Raw genomic sequence first — 19163 nt, forward strand, 5'->3', positions numbered from 1 at the left:
CGTCCGCAAATGCCCCGTATTACTTGAGTTTACATTCCCATTTCAATCAATTCCCAGCACAAGGAATTCAGATAAGCAAACACATTTCAATAAAGTGGCTGCTCAATAGGGAATAGGGAAAGCTCAATATTTGTTTCAATTGTGTCCGCAATGAAAAATGTCAGCGGAAGTGGCCGAACTTTCCGAATGACACAATCCATTAACGCAGACACTACACTGCACAAAAAGGCTGCAATAACTAGATTTACTGCTTCGAAAATGGGGTAAGTAACGGATTGAGTAATAAAAACTAAAATAACTAATAAAGTAAACGGCAACTTTCGCACAATCAAATCTGAAAATATTTAAATTTATTTAATATTTGTTTTGAAGCATCCTCAAGCATTTGCCAGTAAGAAATAATAAATAAATAAATCGCCTGTAAAATGATGGGAATAGTAACCAAATCCCTCGCTTTTAGAATCTTGAGGCAAAGTGCTTTTTTTATTTTGGACGAAATCACCCTTTCAAGATGAAATTCCCTCGGGCTAAAGATATGTACATATATATGTGAGTATGTTACAATGATTTCTCCATGTACATACGTATATGCCCACAAGGAAGTATGTGTCTGTCTGCAACGAAATGCTGATGCTCTTCGGCATGATTTACGTCGACAATTATCGCAACAAGCCGTGCTCCGGGATCTACTTGACATTAACATCGTTTTACCGGCTAGGACCTTGCACCTCCTGGTCCTCTCCCCGTCCACGTCCTCGTACTCATGACGCCCCTTGGACCGAATCGCTTATGTTGGCGGATGGCAAGGACGCGGATGCTAAGGGGACTCCTAGGAAATCCTAGGAAAGAGATCAATTTAGCGGCCAGCAGTCTGTGGCAGTGATAAAAAAGCACGGCCATGTCAGCACAACACAATCCAACTCCCGGCGACGTCACGCAGTGATTAATTATGCTTGAAAGACAAACAAGCAGCATATGCTCCTGGGCAAGGCTTATGCCTACATACATATATGTTCCTGAACCCAACAAGGATTTGAGCCCTATGCACATTAAAGTGCACATTAAATGGCACATCAAGTAATAAACAAATAAAAAAGTGTATTCCAATTGTGGCAATAAGCATGACAAAATCATTATAAAGCGCATTTGGGATCATATATAAACATTTAATTAGGTGTTGAGTGCTCTTCAGCAGCCATATTTCTTTCACCTGTTTCACGGCAATTACAAAAGGATGTCACCAGCACAACCAATGTTCAGTTACCTAATAAAAAGGCAATCACTTCCGACAAAAAACCCATTCCAATTAAATATTTAAAGAATTAAATATTTACGTGACATGGGTGCGACATGCATATACTCGTACGATTGCCTTTGTAAATAACTATTTCTTTCCAAAGGGAATGATTTCTGAAGAGCGTAGACGAAATCTAATCGTGCTATTTGATGTGTGGCACAGCTTAATTTTATGAGTTCCCCCTTCTTCTTTGCTTTTTAATTTTCCATCTACACTAACAACCTGTAGTCAGCTCTCGAATTGCGAAGGAAAGGTAATTAAAATAAGTCGTTTATTTAGGGCAAATATTAGACTACGCTTCAATTGGCATCTCAATGCAAACACGTGTGTATAATGTACATATGTATGTAATAGAAAAAGAAGACCCCCAGTTACATATGTACTAGCAGCGAGTGGAAAGTTTATTAACTGATAGGACAGGAGGAGGAGGAGAGAAACTTTTAACATAAAAATTAACTTTTCCACAATGGGATTTCCACCTGGCAGCTGAGAGGCAGCCGATCCATCAATATGGGCACGTATCTGACATGCCAGTGAATCTAATTTGCACACGCACATCGAATTCACAAATCCACATATAAATATATAAGTGTATATATTAGCTTTAAAAATGTGCTTTAATTCGAAAGAAATTTCTTGTTCCTGCCAGAAACCCAATAATGTTCATTCAACCCTGATTCAGTGTACTCGTATCTCAATCGGTTGCATGCGTTTGTGCCAAATGATGTTTAATTTTCTTGGCAGTTAAAAGCTGACATGGAAAGGAAAAGCTACTGCAAATTAATTACGCAAAAGTGGATTTCATAGCAAAGTACTAGCCAAGAAATTTGTTGCGCACATGAAATTGGGGTGTCGCTTGGTTTCTATGGCCGAGAAGAATTATTTTGTTTAAGGATTTGTTTTATTTCCGAGCTGCACGCTAATGGCTCTCATAATTAATAATACATTTATCTCATTGTGATGCTGCAGATTACATCGCTGTCGTGCTTTCACACCAACGCTGGGGAGTTTGGCTAATCCGTTCGCATATTACGCATACGCAGCGTGTGGCTGCCTGGCCGCCTTGGGAAATGCAAACAATGTGGAATTATAAGCGGGTGTGCCATCAGTGTAGCCATCACTTCTGGGCAGCAGCATTTGTATATCCCGTGGGAGGAAGTCCACGAAGAAAAATACTTATTTATTAACATATAATTTAAAATGGCCGGAGGGGAGGCGTGTTTACACTGAGCACTTATACATTTTCACTCGCTTGCCATGCTTTTCTCGCTTCGCTCGCTCTTCTAGCTTTTCTCCCTTTTCTCGCTTTTCTCGCCAGTTTCCCCAGTTTCAAGCACACGAAGCTAATATGCTAATATACAACCATGAATAGGGAGCCGCAGTGGGAGTCTGATTTGCGCACGACCCAAATGAAGCGCCTAGAAGTGCAGATAAAAAAGCGCGCAAATACACAAAAAATACAAATATGAATATGTCTAAGTAGCGGCTCAGTTCTATTATTATTAATATGAACTCGCACTCGTTCGATGCCATAGATCACGATTATTTGCGGGTCGGACAGGCCAATATGGTAAATAGGGCGATAAGAGGCTTTACGGGTGCCTCATTAGCCGCCACCCAAACCACAGCCTTACACCCATACAAAAGGTACACATTTCCGTGAACAATTGGCGATTGTCGGGCGGAGGCCTCCATTTCCTCCGGCCAGACACGGATTTATCAGAGCACATGTGTATCCAGAAACGTTCCTTTGACAGTCTTGTCGGAAGGACACGTGTGCTCCTTAACATTATAAGTCTGTATTAGGAGATAGACGACTTCAACTGATTGCCGAACTTTGAGGCTAAGGCACAATTTCACCTCCTCGTTCTGTTTAAATTCCAAATCCAATCAATTTCCATAGACATTGGCGGCGCGTCTGCCCAGAGAATTTTGCATACAATTTGCGGCAATTTATTTTTTTGTTAATTTGCCGCCATGCTAAGAAGGAATTCCCAAGCTCAAGTAATTTATGAAACGAACAAAATACCGACAAATTTTACTTTCGATTGGCCTGCGGCCAAGCGGCAAATTAGGCGAACCGGACCGGTTTGTTTGTATAAATCAACACCTAAAAGCCGCTGCCAACTGCCAACTGCCAAATGATTCCGAACGACAAATAACCAAACGATTCTCATATTTGTTTCTTTCATGTGGCCGGCATAATTTGAAGGCAGTTGGAAAAGCCCAAACCTTCTGAGGCACAACAAATAGAATAAAAGATCACAAAGCAAAACATAAACAGAGATTTTTTAGCCGCACATTCGTACAATGAACTGTCATATGCAAAATATTTTCGTTACGGCAAAAATATTCACAAGAGCGCGTCAAATTCTTCATACTTTTGTGTATGGAACATTCAGTACCTATTCCTTTTATAAGAACAGAAAACGGTTTATTTTGATTGTCGGGTAAAATGATATGTTTACGCAGTTAAGGCTAGGAAATGAAATAATTTCAATGGTATTCTTACAATCTATTTATGGATGATAAAGTAACTCAAGTGGAATATTATGAATTTCATATCTTTTAATTTGATTAAGCCCCCTTATTGAAATTCCAAATTTTAAGTTCATAAGCGCAACCTTTAGCCAAACTATTAGCATTCAAAAAGATTATACATTTGCATTAACTGTTTGAAAAGTATTTTGCATTGTTATGCTTTCCTGCAAGGTGTTCAAAATTCCCGACTCGAATCGTTTGTTCTTTCCGAAACTTGTTTTCCGTCTTCGAGTGCGGACATTCCCCGTATTAAGTATCGCCAGAGAAATTCGTTGGCAGCCAAATCAAAACAAGAAATCCAATTTCCAAACAGCTGCTTCAAAACAAGAAGCTCATCTAAAAATCGCGATGCTGGCTTTCTTTCATCCCGGTTTCGGCGAGTATAAATAGCTGCGACCGCAGCTTTTCCCCGCAATTGGCTACAAGGACAATTTGATAACAAGTGGATTACCAAGTCATAGGACAAAGTTATCGCTCCCAGCTGAATCTCATTCCGATGCACAAGACGCCTCAGATGCCCCAGATGCCAAAGATGGCCAAGTGTTTGCTCAGCCCTCGATTCGGGGAAAAATGCTTCTGTTCTTGGTGGAGCACTTGGGCGAGATGCAATATTGTTATCTGGCGATAGGCCCCACCATCGATCCGCGGGCTTAAAGTCAATGCCAATGTCAACGGCAAGGTTAAAGCCCTGCTGATATTACATATTTGCGTAGCCTCGTCATAAATGCATTTCAGATAACTGCACCGGGGAAATGAAAATCGTCCTAACCCGGAACACTCCAAACCTAGCCAAGTGAAATAAACTGCCGGTCCGGGTCGTAAAAGCGTGCTCATATCGTTGGATATGGACCGTGCTTATCCCACACGCTACCGCACTTTTTTTATCGCCTACACGTTTGACGTAAGCGAATGAATAATTTGTCATGACTTTAACCAGGAAAATCGTAGCCTAAACTTAGGGGAGCCAAATCAAGCCAAATTTAAGGTTTCTGGCGCAATAAATCGTTGAGTGACAACTTTCACTGCAATGCTTTAATATTGCCAAATAAAATTTAAAGGCACAAATTTGTAGTTATAATGACTTTGGCCTCAGTTCAAGGCTCGTTAGCCAAAGTTAAAAGTGGGCTAAGGGTGGTTGGCTATCGTGAATCTCACCAGCAATAAATTAAAGAGCTTACAAGTAGATGCAATAATTAATTATCCCAGAAAGGGATTAATTTTGCGTTTCAGGGAGTCGAAGGGGTTAAAAGCGATTTTAGCTTGTGACGATTTCTATGCGGTGGTATTGGCACTTCCTTATTAATTGCAAAGCAAAAATAAAATGCAAAAAAAAAATCAAATTTTAATTAAAAATGTATTATGTTGCAGTAGGCAAAAAGTAATTATCTCAAAAAGAGATTATATTACATTTCAGAAAGCCAAATTAGAAGCGATTTTAGCTTGTGGCGATTTCTAAGCGGTGATGCTGGCCAATTATTATATTTATTTTTTCCAAAACAAATTTAATTTAAATTTAATGTTAAATTTAATTTAAGATTTATTATATAGCAGAATGAAACATGTAATTATCCCAGAAAGGGATCAAGGGATTTCACTTGTTCCATTTTCTAAGCTGTGGCGTTGGCATATTAATATATTTCTTATTGCCAAACAACGTTTGAATGCCGAACATATATTGGTATTATTATTATTACTATTGTACTATTGTAAGCCTATATTGCACTGAGCAACAGGATGGGTTTCAGCCATGGCTGCATAGAAATTCCTATAGTATACACTAACGGCATCCTTGTTGCAGTATTAAAGTCGAGGGAAAAAATATATTACGTAACATTGACCATTTTATACTGCTATTATCAAAATCAATAAAATCCAGGAAGAACGCAACTGTGAAGCACCTCAAATATTGATCATTCCCTACTCCGTTTTATTTTATTCTCTTTTTAGTCAACCAGTCTTTCATAAGGATATAATGATGGTCTACGTCGCTTTCAAAGCTTGCATCGCGAAACATGAGTAAGCCGTTCGAACTGCAAAGGATTGGGATTTAATACAGAGACACTTTAATCCAGCGAAAAGCTCCTACTAAAAACTTTTCAAACAACATTTTAACCAAAATTAAAAAAAACAAGAAAGAACGCTATAGTCGAGTTCCCCGACTATCTGATACCCGTTACTCAGCTAGTGAAAGTGCGAAGGAGAGTCTTCAACACTGACAGTTTTTGGCGGTTTGTGGGCGTTAGAGTGGGCGTGGCAAAAAGTTTTCTTGCAAGTCGATAGAAATTTACAAAACTGATACAAAAATGAAAAAATATCAAAACATTTCTCAAAACTGTGGGCGTGGCAGCTTTGGGCGGTTTGTGGGCGTTAGAGTGGGCGTGGCAAAAAGTTTTTTAACAAATCGATAGAAATTTATAAGACCAATACAGAAATGAAAAAATATTAAAACATTTTTCAAAAGTGTGGGCGTGGCAGTTTTGTGCGGTTCGTGGGCGTTAGAGTGGGCGTGGCAGCATGATTCGACAAACTTGCGCTGCGTCTATGTCCCTGGAGTCTGTATGCCTTATCTCAACTTTCTAGCTTTTGTAGTTCCTGAGATCTCGACGTTCATACCGACAGACAGACGGACAGACGGACAGACGGACATGGCCAAATCGACTCGGCTATTGATCCTGATCAAGAATATATATACTTTATATGGTCGGAAACGCTTCCTTCTGCCTGTTACATACTTTTCAACGAATCTAGTATACCCTTTTACTCTACGAGTAACGGGTATAATTATAAGTGGAAATATTTCTCTATTTAAAAGACACATGTTTCAAAAAGCTCCAACCACATGCAAAATGCAATTCGTCAAATGCAATTCGTAAAATTTTTACCTAGAAAGCAAGACAACTAAGAACTCATTAGCTTACAGGTTCTGATTGGAGTACAGTTTGTTTCACCACATTTCTAACAACAGTGAAGTAAAACTAATATTTAATTAAAGAGAGTGATGTAATCGAATTTTTAGACTATCAGCTGTGGGAGTGCTGCCAAACACTACCGATAGAAATTGCCAGTAAAATTAAAATATAAAAGAAGAACAACTTGGAATTGTGGTCGTGACAGCTTTTTGCGGTTTGTGCATTTCGCAAGCCAAATAATAACACAAAAATAACAAACATTTTTAGAGCTCTGGTCGTGACATTTCTTTGTGGAACCTCTAGGAGTCAATTGTCTTATGAAGAAAATATACACTTTATAGAGTCACAAATGCTTTTATCTACCTGGTACACTCTTTTCAACGAACCTTTACCTACAAGTAAACACTTCCATGTTTTCAATTTGCAAGCACAAAACGTCAGCTTTCCTTGCTGTACCACAAAATGCTGTACCATAAAAGGATTGTTCCCTTTTAATGAATTTTTATGACGCACTATGAGTAAAGTCTGCACGAAGCAGAAATCGAGATTAAATTCAATGCAAACACACAACCACTTAGCCGGTACAAAAAGTAAAAATTATAATAACATTTTCGGTTTGGTTTTCATTCAGTAAAAGGAAAAACATGAAAATTTGAAATTTCAAATTTAGATTTTACAATATAAGTTGTATACCAATTACTCGTAGAGTAAACCGGTCTAAAAGGCATAGCATGGTCAATGGTGCCATTGTCACAAGATTATTGTAGGATTTAACAACAAGGCATCTAACAACATTGTCACAAGATTATTGTAGGATTTAACAACAAGGCATCGGACTAGAAATTTGAATATGCAGAGTGCAGATTCTATCATTAATTACAAAATGATATGCCACTCATTTAAAAGTCTCTACATGCAGCTGTTGCACCACGTATAATATTTTATATGAATAGCCGCTTGACTAAAGTACAGTAGCATAGCTCTTGGGCAAGAAATAACTTTTTAAATTACATATACATGTGGTGTGCTCTGTGCCCAGTTTCACTTTGACATATATCGAAAGTTAGATACGTCTCTAACACAACCGCAGCACTAATTATTCCTTAATTGGTAGATAGTTTCTAGTTCCGCCTCGCCGGTTTTATTGGCAGACCCTAGCAATTAATTTGTTTGCGTGGTCGCCTAGGTTTTTTATGTCCCTGACAATGGCATTTTACGAGCACTTTTACGACTGCCTCACAGCCAGCATCTTGGACAGCTGTTGAGCTGCCAAAACAAAGTTTATCTCGATCAGGAATTCCCAGTGGAATGCAGAAAACTGGGTGGCAAACTCAACGAAGCCAGACCCAATCAATTGACGAAGACGTAGAAAGATTTCTAGCATGAGCCAGTCGCATAAATTTGTTAACCGCTTTTAAACTACACCGATTCGCATAGATTTGCATTGCAAATTAGGCCCCCCAAGGCCCCTTAGCCCCAAAACCCAGCTTTAGTCCGTATAAATAGTCCGTGACTTACCTGCCATCATCCAAGCCACTCCTAATCTCGCCCACCATCTAACCGAACGGCTTTAATTATGCAAATAAATGGCGCCACGAGAAGCTGCTAGAATTAGGAGACAAATAAACAAATAACATTTTTAGAAATCTGATAAGTATCAATTTCGGACGACAAGTTAATAAAACTAAGTGAAGCCTTGTCAAAGGAACGCTCGACCAAAGAATACCTACTAAAGGCATTTTACCAAAGGTCTATATTCTTTATTAAATAAAAAAAAAAACATCTGCGCAGCCAATTATTCCTCATTTAAGCCTGAAGGGTAGAGCAAATGTACAAAATACATTAGACTATACCAATCTGATATCTGAGCAGGGGATGCACGTGCCTTCACTAAAATTCAATCCATATGGTGGGATATCAATTACCGTCAGACATTTACCATCAGTCAATGACTCCGTTTGCTTTTCCACCAGGTTCACTGGGACTTTGCACACAGACACTTTATCAATATTGTTAGCCGGATGGCAAATTTAAACAATAAAGACAAAATAATTTGTTGGCATTACTTTGAGCTGTTTGCTTATGGAATATGTGATTATTCATTAACGTAAAATCCATTAAGTAGTTACATGGTTGTTTGCAGGTTGAATATAAAACTAACGTCAGATAATTGTATTATTTAATTTTGCAAACGAGCTTAATGCGAATTCCACATAAAATATTAATCACGCATTTATGCAATAAAAGCAGTGACATACAAATGTCTGAAAGTCAATGAGCGGAAAAAAGGGGACCCGAAATGTATGCTACATAAATGGGTTTTGCATAAAATCCTTTCGCACCATCACACGCATTTAAAGGTTTAATCAACCCTACACACGCGCTGGCGGCCAAATGATTTTTACGGTATAAGCAGGTGATAAGGCGTACGAGTATCGAATAAATAAAATTGAAGCAAACTTTTGTTCGTCTTGGATAATGGAAAAGTTGGTGGAAAGCTCTTAAGGTAAGCAGATTGGCAGGCATGTGCGTGTATTGATGGGCATAACGAGCCCCACTGCGAGAAATGAGGAAAGATGCTTGGGCTGAGGACACGCAACGTTAACCTCGATGATGGGTGACAGTTTTCCGGCAATTGAGGCGCATCTCGCCCAAAATATGCCTGCGTGGGCTTACCCATCAAAATTGATGGCTCACGGAGCCCAGTAACTTATAACCATAAACGAAACTGATGCCTACTCGACAATGAGTCCTTTGTTCGTCGGCGCAACGACCGTAAAGGACCGGCTAATAAAGGCAAAATCAAATAACAATCATTGCAATTACACTAGGGACATGTACGGAGCAACATAAACCAAATCTGAACCGACCTGAACCCGTCTGAAAATGTCGAGCCAACAGTATTAGCCTCAGTCGAAGGCACTCTCCCTTCATTTGGAAATCCAAGAAACGGCAACTGTTGCCTGGGTCAAGGAACTACGAGTGAATTTTTATTAAATTCCATATGAATGTATTCTCGGCCAGGGTTGGATGACTTGTCTGCCAAATTCGTTGTTGTATCCCCACCATTTGCATACGACTTAATCCCCTGCCAAAGTCAAGGCACAGTTGAAAATATTGTGAATAATCCGTAGCAGATCGAAACAAATACGCCAGTTTTCATTATAAATTGAGGTAGAGCACATTCCATGTGCTGAAATTAGCTTATAGGTTTTTTTTAACCATTTGGGTTACCCCGACTATAAGATACCCGTATTTTCCACTCCCTACGCGGGAGATTGCATATAAGTTTCACTAGCGTCGGTAAAATAATTGCTGTTAAAAGCTAACTTTCAGATTTTATCGCTATGAATGTTCGTGAGCTTTTGTTTTTAGTTATGTATATAGGTATTATCTTGATAAATAAACTCCAATTTAAAAATTGAATTTGCTTTTGCTTATCAGTGATAGATAGTGTGTGGGAAAACTTCTGGAATCTGCGATATTTGCTTTCATACGGACGGACAGATATACGGACAAATAATTTATAGGGAAATGGTTCCCTTAAGCTGTTACCTTTTAATTAATCTGGTCTACCCTTTTACTGCACGACTAACAGGTGTATACCTCAGCTTCTTTTCCTCTGGTTTTACCCATAAATTATTAAAATTATTGTGGTTGTCATTGTACATAATCGTTGTCATTGTTGAAATAAATAAATGATGAACACATGTTATATAATGATATTCCTCTGAATTATGCTGAGATCATAAGAATTTGATAAGGATTGAAGTCTCAATTTAAAGCACATTTAAAGCCGCGAACTGAGAGGGATATCGCAGAGAAACTGCAAGCGAAAAAGGCGTTCAACCAGTTCAATGCTTTTTGTTCTGACTTTATTTAAGCAATAAAAACACACGCGAAATAGTCTATCATAAATCAAATGAGCTTCCCTTTTATGGAGGGTCGCTAAAACAGTGGGATTCGACATCCTGGCGACACCTGTCAAAGAACGTGTTCGTCCATCCTGGACACCAATTAATCATAAGGGTATAGATCTTATGTATATATACACATATGTATGTATATATACCTGATATATAACGCTTATGGGAGTGTCCACTCGATTGAACAGAAAGTTTTCAAGGAGCGTCCATTCTGTTTGCGCTTTTCATAATCTATTTGACAGCAATCTGGAAAATAGCGTTGCAGGTCATTCAAGAGCAGCTTGGGTTACTTGTGCAACCCGAGAGCCAATACTTTTAGATATCCTGGTGGTCACCAATTGAAACCACCAACATTTATTGCGCAACTCGCTCGACAGTAGAGTAGATAAATCAGATACGCCCATTTCTCGGTCAACCCACGGCATTTGGCGGTTTTTGTTTCTGGCACATGACAGCCGAGTTATGGCTGTACGCAATTCAGATTTATGTTTGATTACATAAGCATCTTGGTCATCTAGAATCCTTTTCTTCATTTTACTCCCGCTCGCCACATCTTGCGAAAAGTAATTTAAATGGCGACGCCATGCTGAAAGTGATTTACGTCCTGTGAATTGCTCATCTTGTCAATTCGAGTTGCCGGCTAAATGCTTTTATTGGTTTTTACACTTTGACTGATTAAAATGCTGATTTGCATTTGCTGATTAATGTTGCTGATAGAAAGTAACCCTCTACGCAGCGAAGTTCAAACGCCCTCTTAAGTTTATTTGATTCAATGTTAACCTGGCGGGGACACAGAGAAAACACCTTTAAGATTCAGAGGGGAAATTAAATGAAAATTTTTCTTTGCTGAAAAAGTCGTAGATGGGTGATTTATTAGAATTATTTTTTGCATATGAGTACTTAACAATCGGTTCTATGCCTTAATCGATTAGACAGGATGTAATCCGTCAAGCGAACAACAAAAGACTGCTTACTGCAAAGTCACGATTAAATTATAGGTGTTTTCAAGGATACGCCATAAATAACAAGGCTGCTTAGAAAAGCCAGCTCGTTGTTTAAGAATTGCGTGTTAGTCCCTTGATGGCCTTATCCTTGTCGAACGGCCCTGCTTTTGCCGATTCATCCAGCTCCGATCATTAATTGCGCCTTAATTTTTGCAAAATAACATTGTCCTGAATGGCATGTCTTCAATGAGTTTCTGGAAAATGCAGCATGTCAAGTGGAAATTACTCACTAATGTACAGCTGGATGGCCCATTAAAGTTAATCAACTGCATTGGGGCTTGCAATATATTCAAGGCAAAGACGATTAAACTTGCACAGGCTAATTAAACTGTATCATATAAATCAGGCGGTAAATTGAGTTTGTCTGCTCGCTGCTCGCTGTAAGCTGGCTGTTTTCCGAGATGGCATCATAACATTTTGGGTTATTAGGAGCACAATCGAAGCCAGATGTGCTTTGGCTTTAAGCCAGGACTTTAAGGGAATTCACAAAACGCATAACCCACTTTGTCTGTCTTCCACAAAAAATTATGCAAACGATGCAGGAGCAGGGGTTGGTCCTTGGCACCGGAAAAGTTGCCAACATTTCTGTTTACCCCCATATCATCATCACGAACTTCGACGGTACTTAACGCTTTGCGATGTTATTTTGTTTCATTTCATTATGTTCAAGTGTTCACTCCGTGCGCTTTTCTGCGGCTTAATGCGGATTTTCGACCTCGTCTTCTTTTCAATCTACGGCGCAGCTCAACATAAATAGAAGCAGTCTTTTTGCTAAGCAAACATGTTCAAAACCACAATCCTGGCAGTCTCGTTAATACATCAGCTTTTTCTTAAGATACACCTGCCGGCTAACAGGGTAAAAAGCCAAAAAGAATGCCGGAATGGGAGAGGATTTGCATAAAATGTTGCTAAGCCCCGCATATAAAACCGATGAAAAGGCTTTTAAATAGTGGTTTCTTTAGTGGGAGTTCCATAATGAACAGTGCAACATTTTTGGAGGTTTTAAGTGTATGAAAAACATTAACCAGCAAATAAAAATTTTAATGGGTTTCCACAAAAGCCAGATAATTTCGCAGAATTTTATTGGAAAATAGAAAAAACTTAAATACTCTTAAGCAAGTCACAAAACGCATAGTTCATTGTTTTATATGTTTACATATTTAAATGTTCTTTGTAATGATTAAGTCCCCAACTTTTTGTAATTAAACATGGAACTCAAATATCTAAATTTAAAGGAGCTTTGGAAATAAAGCCGCTACAATTTGAATTTTACCAAAAATCCCTAATTCAATTATTTGATTTCCTATAGATACCCACATACTTTTGTTAGTTTGTACTTATGCACTTGCATCATTAAACTCACCAACAGCTTTAGCAATTAATTTATGTTTTTATTGCCCAAATGGAAATCCAGCCAAGCAGAAATGAAGACCGAGCTGAAATTTCCTAAATACATTAGTGTGTGGATATTCGTGCAAAACGTGAACGTGAAAAAAAACTACATTGAACGAGAATATTTATAAATTTGTTTACAATTGCTCTATGAAAATATTGAAACGGGGCAGTCAACGGGGAATTTCCAACAGCTACCCCATGAAATATATTTCTCATTTTCTTCTCTTATTTAACACTTGTACGGGCAATCACTTGATATGCGAAAAACCATATTTAATTATTTATTTATTTGGCATGCCATTTCCCTTGGGCTGTCAAAGCGCGGGGCAGTATTTCAATCACTTAAAACTCATCCAGCCAGATCGACAATAGACACGATATAAGTGGGTTGAATAAGAGGCTTTTCTATCCATAAATAAAAATATCTATCTGCCTTCCTACCGATTTAAAAAGCACTGAATTCCCACCGTACACCACGAGAGCCAAAATAATACTGACGGAAAATTGTTGTGTTTTTCAAAAATACAAATTCTTAAACAAACTTGCGCCACGTGCTGATGCAAAACTTTGTCGATTTGAGTTCGGGGGCGTATAACAAATTGCCGAGTGGCAACTTTAGCACCAGCAACATTATGGTCCATTTTGGTGGAACACTTGAATTTCCCTAATTAATTGCTCAAGATACAGATTTTGTTAAGTTATAATGACTCTGAGCAAAGTTCAAAACACTTCAACGAAAGTCAAAAGTTGGCCGCAGGAAAACAGTTCGTTTCGGTCTCTTGTATGTTGGCTCTGAGCAGTTGATAAAAGCGTTTAAAAATAGATGCAACAAATAAATCTCCAAATCATTGGCAATTTATCCCAATAGGAATTCTGGTCTCTTTTTCCAACCAATATCGTTTTGTACATTTTTAAACCTGTTTCGGTGACGTAAGCTGCTTTTAATTTTTTAATCCCTAAACGTGGTATCACATCAGTAATCCGTTTTAAAAAGTTGCTACCTTGCGATGGAATACGAACTGCTACTTGTCTGAACACATTCAGTTCAATAAGTTACCCTGGACGCTTTAATCGATGATTGAAATCATCCCGGCTCATATGGCTACAATAAAATACCTTTAACCATGTCGACATTACACCGTTGAGGGCTGTTTGGAGTAAAACAAGGTTATCTCGATGCAAATAACCAACTGACCATTCAGGGTGTGACAACTGGCTGGCAGCGAATGTAGGTTATCTAGATTAAAAGCGATGTACGCCGTTGAGTGCCTCGACTATCAGATACCTGTGGCTCAGCGTCGGAATTTAGCTGTTGAACCAAAAATACCTTCTGTCCATACCAAACTATTATTACCTAGACTCGTAAAAACAAATGGCCATTGCGTTTTGCAGTATGCAGCTTATATGGAATTTGAAATCCTTACGGAAATGCGGACATAATCATCTATCCACATTTAACGCATATAATGTTGTATAGCAAACACTGATTAAAAGTTATTGTGGGTTTGGCCATAAGGGACTTTAAACAAGAATAGGATGCACTCATCTGTCGTTTCATCATTGACTTTAATTTGCTGTCATTATTACATTTTCCGCTTAGACTGAAAAACAAAAGTACAAATAATTTAAAGATAAAACGCAGTAAATTTTCGATTGATTAAAATTTAGGTAACTGGTTAATAGGGTAAAATACCATACCACTAAAATGTGCTATGTAAGCCAAAAATAAGCCAGCATCAAACGTATTCAGCAAATAGGAGCATTTCACAAAACCATCATTTGTTAGGACCCAAAATGGGAAAAGTAATGTTCTGTTTTAATTAGTTTTTACGAACCAACGTTATGGGTATGAATGTTGGCAAATGCTGTCCACAGCATAAAGCATATTCTCTGTCAATTTGTTTTTACATAGTTAGCTGCAGACCTAAACTTTTGTTTCTTCATGGTTTACTTATTTATTCGTGTTGGCCACTTTACCATGTAATTCGGACTCTTTTCAAACTTATTGTACCACTCGAGGTGACAACTAGCGGTTTGAAACAACCATTTTTGAAAAACAACAATACCGTTTGGATGTAAATGGAATCAGTGAAAAAACCCCAACCTTTACATTGTTTAGATTTGATATATCATTTTACAAAAATCGCTCATTAATCATAGAAATATCTAATATCTAAAGAAACGAGCCAGTCACGGGAATATACGATACATCCCTTACCGGAAATGTATTTCATTTATACTTTCCTAGATCTCGACGCTCATACGGACGGACAGATGGATGGAGATGGCCAGTTCTGTTTCAGTGCTTTTGATCCAAAATATATATACTTTATAGGGGATCAAATCTAATCTCTATAATCAAAACATAAGAATGTTCAGTATTGATACCTTGTTAAAATAAGAATAGTATGTTATAAGTAAAAAGTTTATTTTAACTAAATAATTAATTATTTAACAATTTCCAGATTTAAGAAAATTTACTTTTTAAAATTTTGTGAGCAATGGAAAGTGTTTTCTTAAGAAATGAAATGAAATTCCCAGAAATGAAGAAAATTCCTTATGTTTTCACTTAACAGCAACTCCCCGAACAATGTCAAAACTTTGTTTTGTTGGGGAAAAAATTCCCCTGCCACTGGGAAATCTTCTTAATTGTAAATAGTTCCCAGCCGTGAGGCGCAACAGCCGCTTTCCATAGGCAAATTTTCCGAATTCGTGCTTGAGCTCTGGCCATTTATCTTCATTGAAAGGCAACCCAGGATTCTGCCAAATGGTTCCTTTTCAATTAGAATAGAACCGATGGGGAAGCGGGAGCCAGAACGTAAGGCTATGTGCTCAGTACATTTAAACATAAATCAAACTGCCCCCAAAAAAGAGGTCCTGACATTCGAAGAAAGCTCATCTCTCCTGCAGACATGGGAACGTCGTTTCAGGTTCGTTAGGTGCTAGACAAACGACTTGTTGGCCTGAACACACTTAACAAATGCAGAAATTGATGGCCTATTGTTTCAAAAGAAAAGTTACTTCGAATCGGGAAAACTTTGCGTCAGAAAAGAAACTTTTTGAACACGATCTCTGGGAACTAAAGTAAAAAATGGTTCTGTCTGTGCTGAAAAGTACACGTTTAATACTCCTAACTTGTATACATGAGCAAAGTAAAACAGGAATAAGTGTATATTAGCACCAATAAGAAGTAAAATAAAGCATGCTCAAACCTTTTCCATATAAAAGCACAAAGGAAGTGTTAACCAGCCATATGATATCATGTTGTGTTTTAATAGATACAAATCATTTTATTACCATCAAAAAATAAAGTGATACTTTTATAGGACAAGGACAGTGTCTGCATTTACCAGCAGGAGTCCTCTCCCACACATTTTCACTTTACGGGTTTCACTGTTTGCGTCCTTTCAGCTTAAAATTTCACATTTCCGTCACGTTGCTCCTAATGCCACCCGAAAACGTATCCAACTACACGGTCGTAAAAAGGAAAGCAAATGTTCGGCTCAAATGAAGTGAAGCAAACTATGAAACCAGCGACGGAATTATGGAGAGGAGCGGTCTGATCTGGTCTGACCTAAGTGAACCTCTTTGTTTGGTCGGGTTTTGAGTAATGCCACGATGACAGCCATTCAATGTGATTTGGGTCTGGAAGACTTTCAACGCTCACACTGCGTATACGCATTGAAACCGACAAATGGCATTGGCCCTAATTTGAGGGGGATTTGGCCAACGAGAATGCTATGAAGGGACGGGCCAAGCTGAAAAGTCAATTCAGTGAGATGCGGAAAATAAGCCAATTGACGAGGGCGAGTTCAAGTTTTTATCATTTAATATTTGCGCTGACTAATGACCATTCGGTAATGTCCTTTTTGTGGGCAGGCAAACACTTGACTCGGCATCTTTCCCTTCAACTACACCTATTTGTAATGAATCTGGCATTTGAGGAAAGGCGATTCGGCAGTAGAAATCCCCCTCGACATAAAGTACAATTATCAATGCCCACTGGCCCCATTAGACAATTTATAGGAAAACTTCAGACGGCTAGACGTTCAATGCTAATGAATGCCAGCACGCACCAATAAAACAGCAAATATTCATTGGGGAAAAAACAGCACAACAATTGAATAAAGTGAAAACGGCCAGTAAAACAACAAGCAAACGCGATATAAAGTTCAAAAGCCAACTCCTGAGGCCCTTTGCCAAAAGGTGAGCACCCAAAATGGACAATAAATAAAATTGCTGGTCTGAAATGGGGTGCTAAAAATGGGCACTTTTGCGTTTGAATTTTTTAAAAGCTGTGTGGAGGGGTATGTAAATTGCGAGGAATGGTTCAATTGATACTCAAGACTAAGAAAATAACATGTAAATTCAAATAACTAAATTTAAATAAATTAAAAGTGCTGCATATTGTTCTAACATTTTATGAAAGTAGTTAAATTTAAATACGAAGTATTCCAGGGGGATAGCTTTATAGTATATCTTCATAGGCTTATTATGAGTTACCCATCCAACTGGAAAATGCAATTATTCTGCCAAACAGGAGGTATTAACAGTTCGAATCATTAATATGCCCAAGCACATTAATTTATTGTTGGCGGATCTTTTGGTTTCTGACTCAGGTAAATTGGCTGGTCCAACAATGCGAAATCTTTCGACATAATCATAAATTAACCTTCAACCTTAAAGCAATCTCAAAAACGGAAAAATATCTGAAGAACGAAATATCGGAACAAAAAATGCCCGGAAAAAGCGCCACACTTTGGTAAAATCTCGTGAGATGTATACACGACTATGTTTTCGTACAGTTTTGGCTTTGGGGATGCCCAGTGGGGAAATTGAGTGGTTAGTGGTGGGTGGGTTGGTATTTTCTTATGTACACAGACATCTGCCGAAAGCCTCGAAAATTGTTTATTGTTTACTTTTTGCACTCAACGTCTTGTTGAAAAGCATCCAGTCGTATCAATAATGCGAGACTGGTAGGAGATGCTAAGTGTTTCTATGTTTTTTGAAAGGGCAGCGTAGTTATTTATTTAACTGGTACCGGGACAATATCGCCGTTCCCACGCGAAACTGCTTTACATTTTTATGATTTGCTGCAGTGGCGGCAGCATTAAATCGAGATGGCGGTCGTCTTGACGGCATTTAATTCTTCATTCATTCAAATAAAGACCAAATAAATATCTTTCCTTTCCTTTCCACTGGATGGCGTCGTCAAGTGGATCGATTACACCAAATCAAAGCAATCCTATTGTGGCGCTTCTAGTTTCATATTTGGATTAGTTACACTTCAGAAAATGATTTTAAGCAATTTGCTGTTTAAAGCATATTAATTTTCAAGGAATATGCCAGTGTCCAACTCTAAACTTACAGCAATAAGTGAGCAAACTTAACGATGAATACTCCCACTTCTCCACCTCTCATTTATGCAGCTTGGATTACTTGATTACATGTCAGTGGCACAATATTTATGCAATGCCATGTTAGTAGCGCCAAAACTGATTACTCACTGCTGTCAATCCTGTAGTCCTGGAAGTTTAGCAGCCCAGCAGGAAGCACACTAATGAGACAAATCCCTTCGATGGCCTTTGTTCGTTGACGATGGCGATATTTTCGTTGACGGAAACCAATCATTGATCCTGTCGCGACAGTTGAAGTCCTTGTGGCCTGGCTAATTAACTCTGGGCCACTGTCGTCATAAATTGCACCACTGTCCCCTGTCTCCTGCCCCCTGCCCCGTGTCACAAAGCTAATGCCCGAATTTAAGGCACATAAATTGGTATTAAGATGGGCTGAATTCTTTGGACTGAATTCTTTGGACAGACTTTTGGGTAAGTAGGAGCAAGAGCGTCATGCAAGCATTACTTATTTAATTTAGACTGTGCCCCTGGTAATTGGCGATAATGAAGTCGCTGGACGGTCAACAGAGCTTCCATCCAGACCCGGTTTATTATGCAATATTAAAATGCCACATGGCGTGCCGCAAGGCTCGACTTATTAAAAAACATCAGGGAAACACAACAGCGATGTCACCTCATGCTGGTGCCCCAATGTTTTTGAGTGTGCAATGCCTGGCGCCATTGTGTGTGGCAGG

The 19163-nt window shown here is 38.6% G+C and overlaps 2 protein-coding genes across 4 annotated transcripts in view; one reads left to right on the forward strand and one right to left on the reverse strand.

Annotated features, from left to right (window-relative positions):
- The window catches only part of LOC120457810 (G-protein coupled receptor dmsr-1), a 31790-nt gene that overhangs the window by 11136 nt on the left and 1491 nt on the right, over nucleotides 1-19163 (reverse strand). Inside the window, exon 2 of one of the 3 annotated variants that reach the window (XM_044006820.1) lies at nucleotides 8266-8349. The exons of 1 other annotated variant lie outside the window; for it this stretch is intronic. The gene's annotated coding sequence lies outside the window, so the exon portion shown is untranslated. Of the gene's footprint in view, nucleotides 1-8265; nucleotides 8353-19163 lie in introns of all 3 variants that reach the window. One more of the 3 variants, XM_039645307.2, reaches the window with a different exon arrangement.
- LOC122756623 lies at nucleotides 2-1010 on the forward strand. The gene is made up of 2 exons (XM_044006822.1): nucleotides 2-263; nucleotides 600-1010. The coding sequence occupies exons 1-2, from the start codon at nucleotides 151-153 to the stop codon at nucleotides 841-843; spliced, it is 357 nt and encodes a 118-aa protein (XP_043862757.1). The 5' UTR covers nucleotides 2-150; the 3' UTR covers nucleotides 844-1010.

The sequence above is a fragment of the Drosophila santomea genome, unplaced genomic scaffold, assembly GCF_016746245.2.
Source record: "Drosophila santomea strain STO CAGO 1482 unplaced genomic scaffold, Prin_Dsan_1.1 Segkk79_quiver_pilon_misjoin1_scaf, whole genome shotgun sequence".
NCBI lineage: Eukaryota > Metazoa > Arthropoda > Insecta > Diptera > Drosophilidae > Drosophila > Drosophila santomea.

Excerpts from the sequence above, each read along its gene's own strand:
- LOC122756623 (XM_044006822.1), top strand. The coding sequence starts at position 151 with ATGAAAAATGTCAGCGGAAGTGGCCGAACTTTCCGAATGACACAATCC. Across the intron at positions 264-599 it reads TTTACTGCTTCGAAAATGGG|GAAGTATGTGTCTGTCTGCA; the intron begins GTAAGTAACGGA and ends TATGCCCACAAG.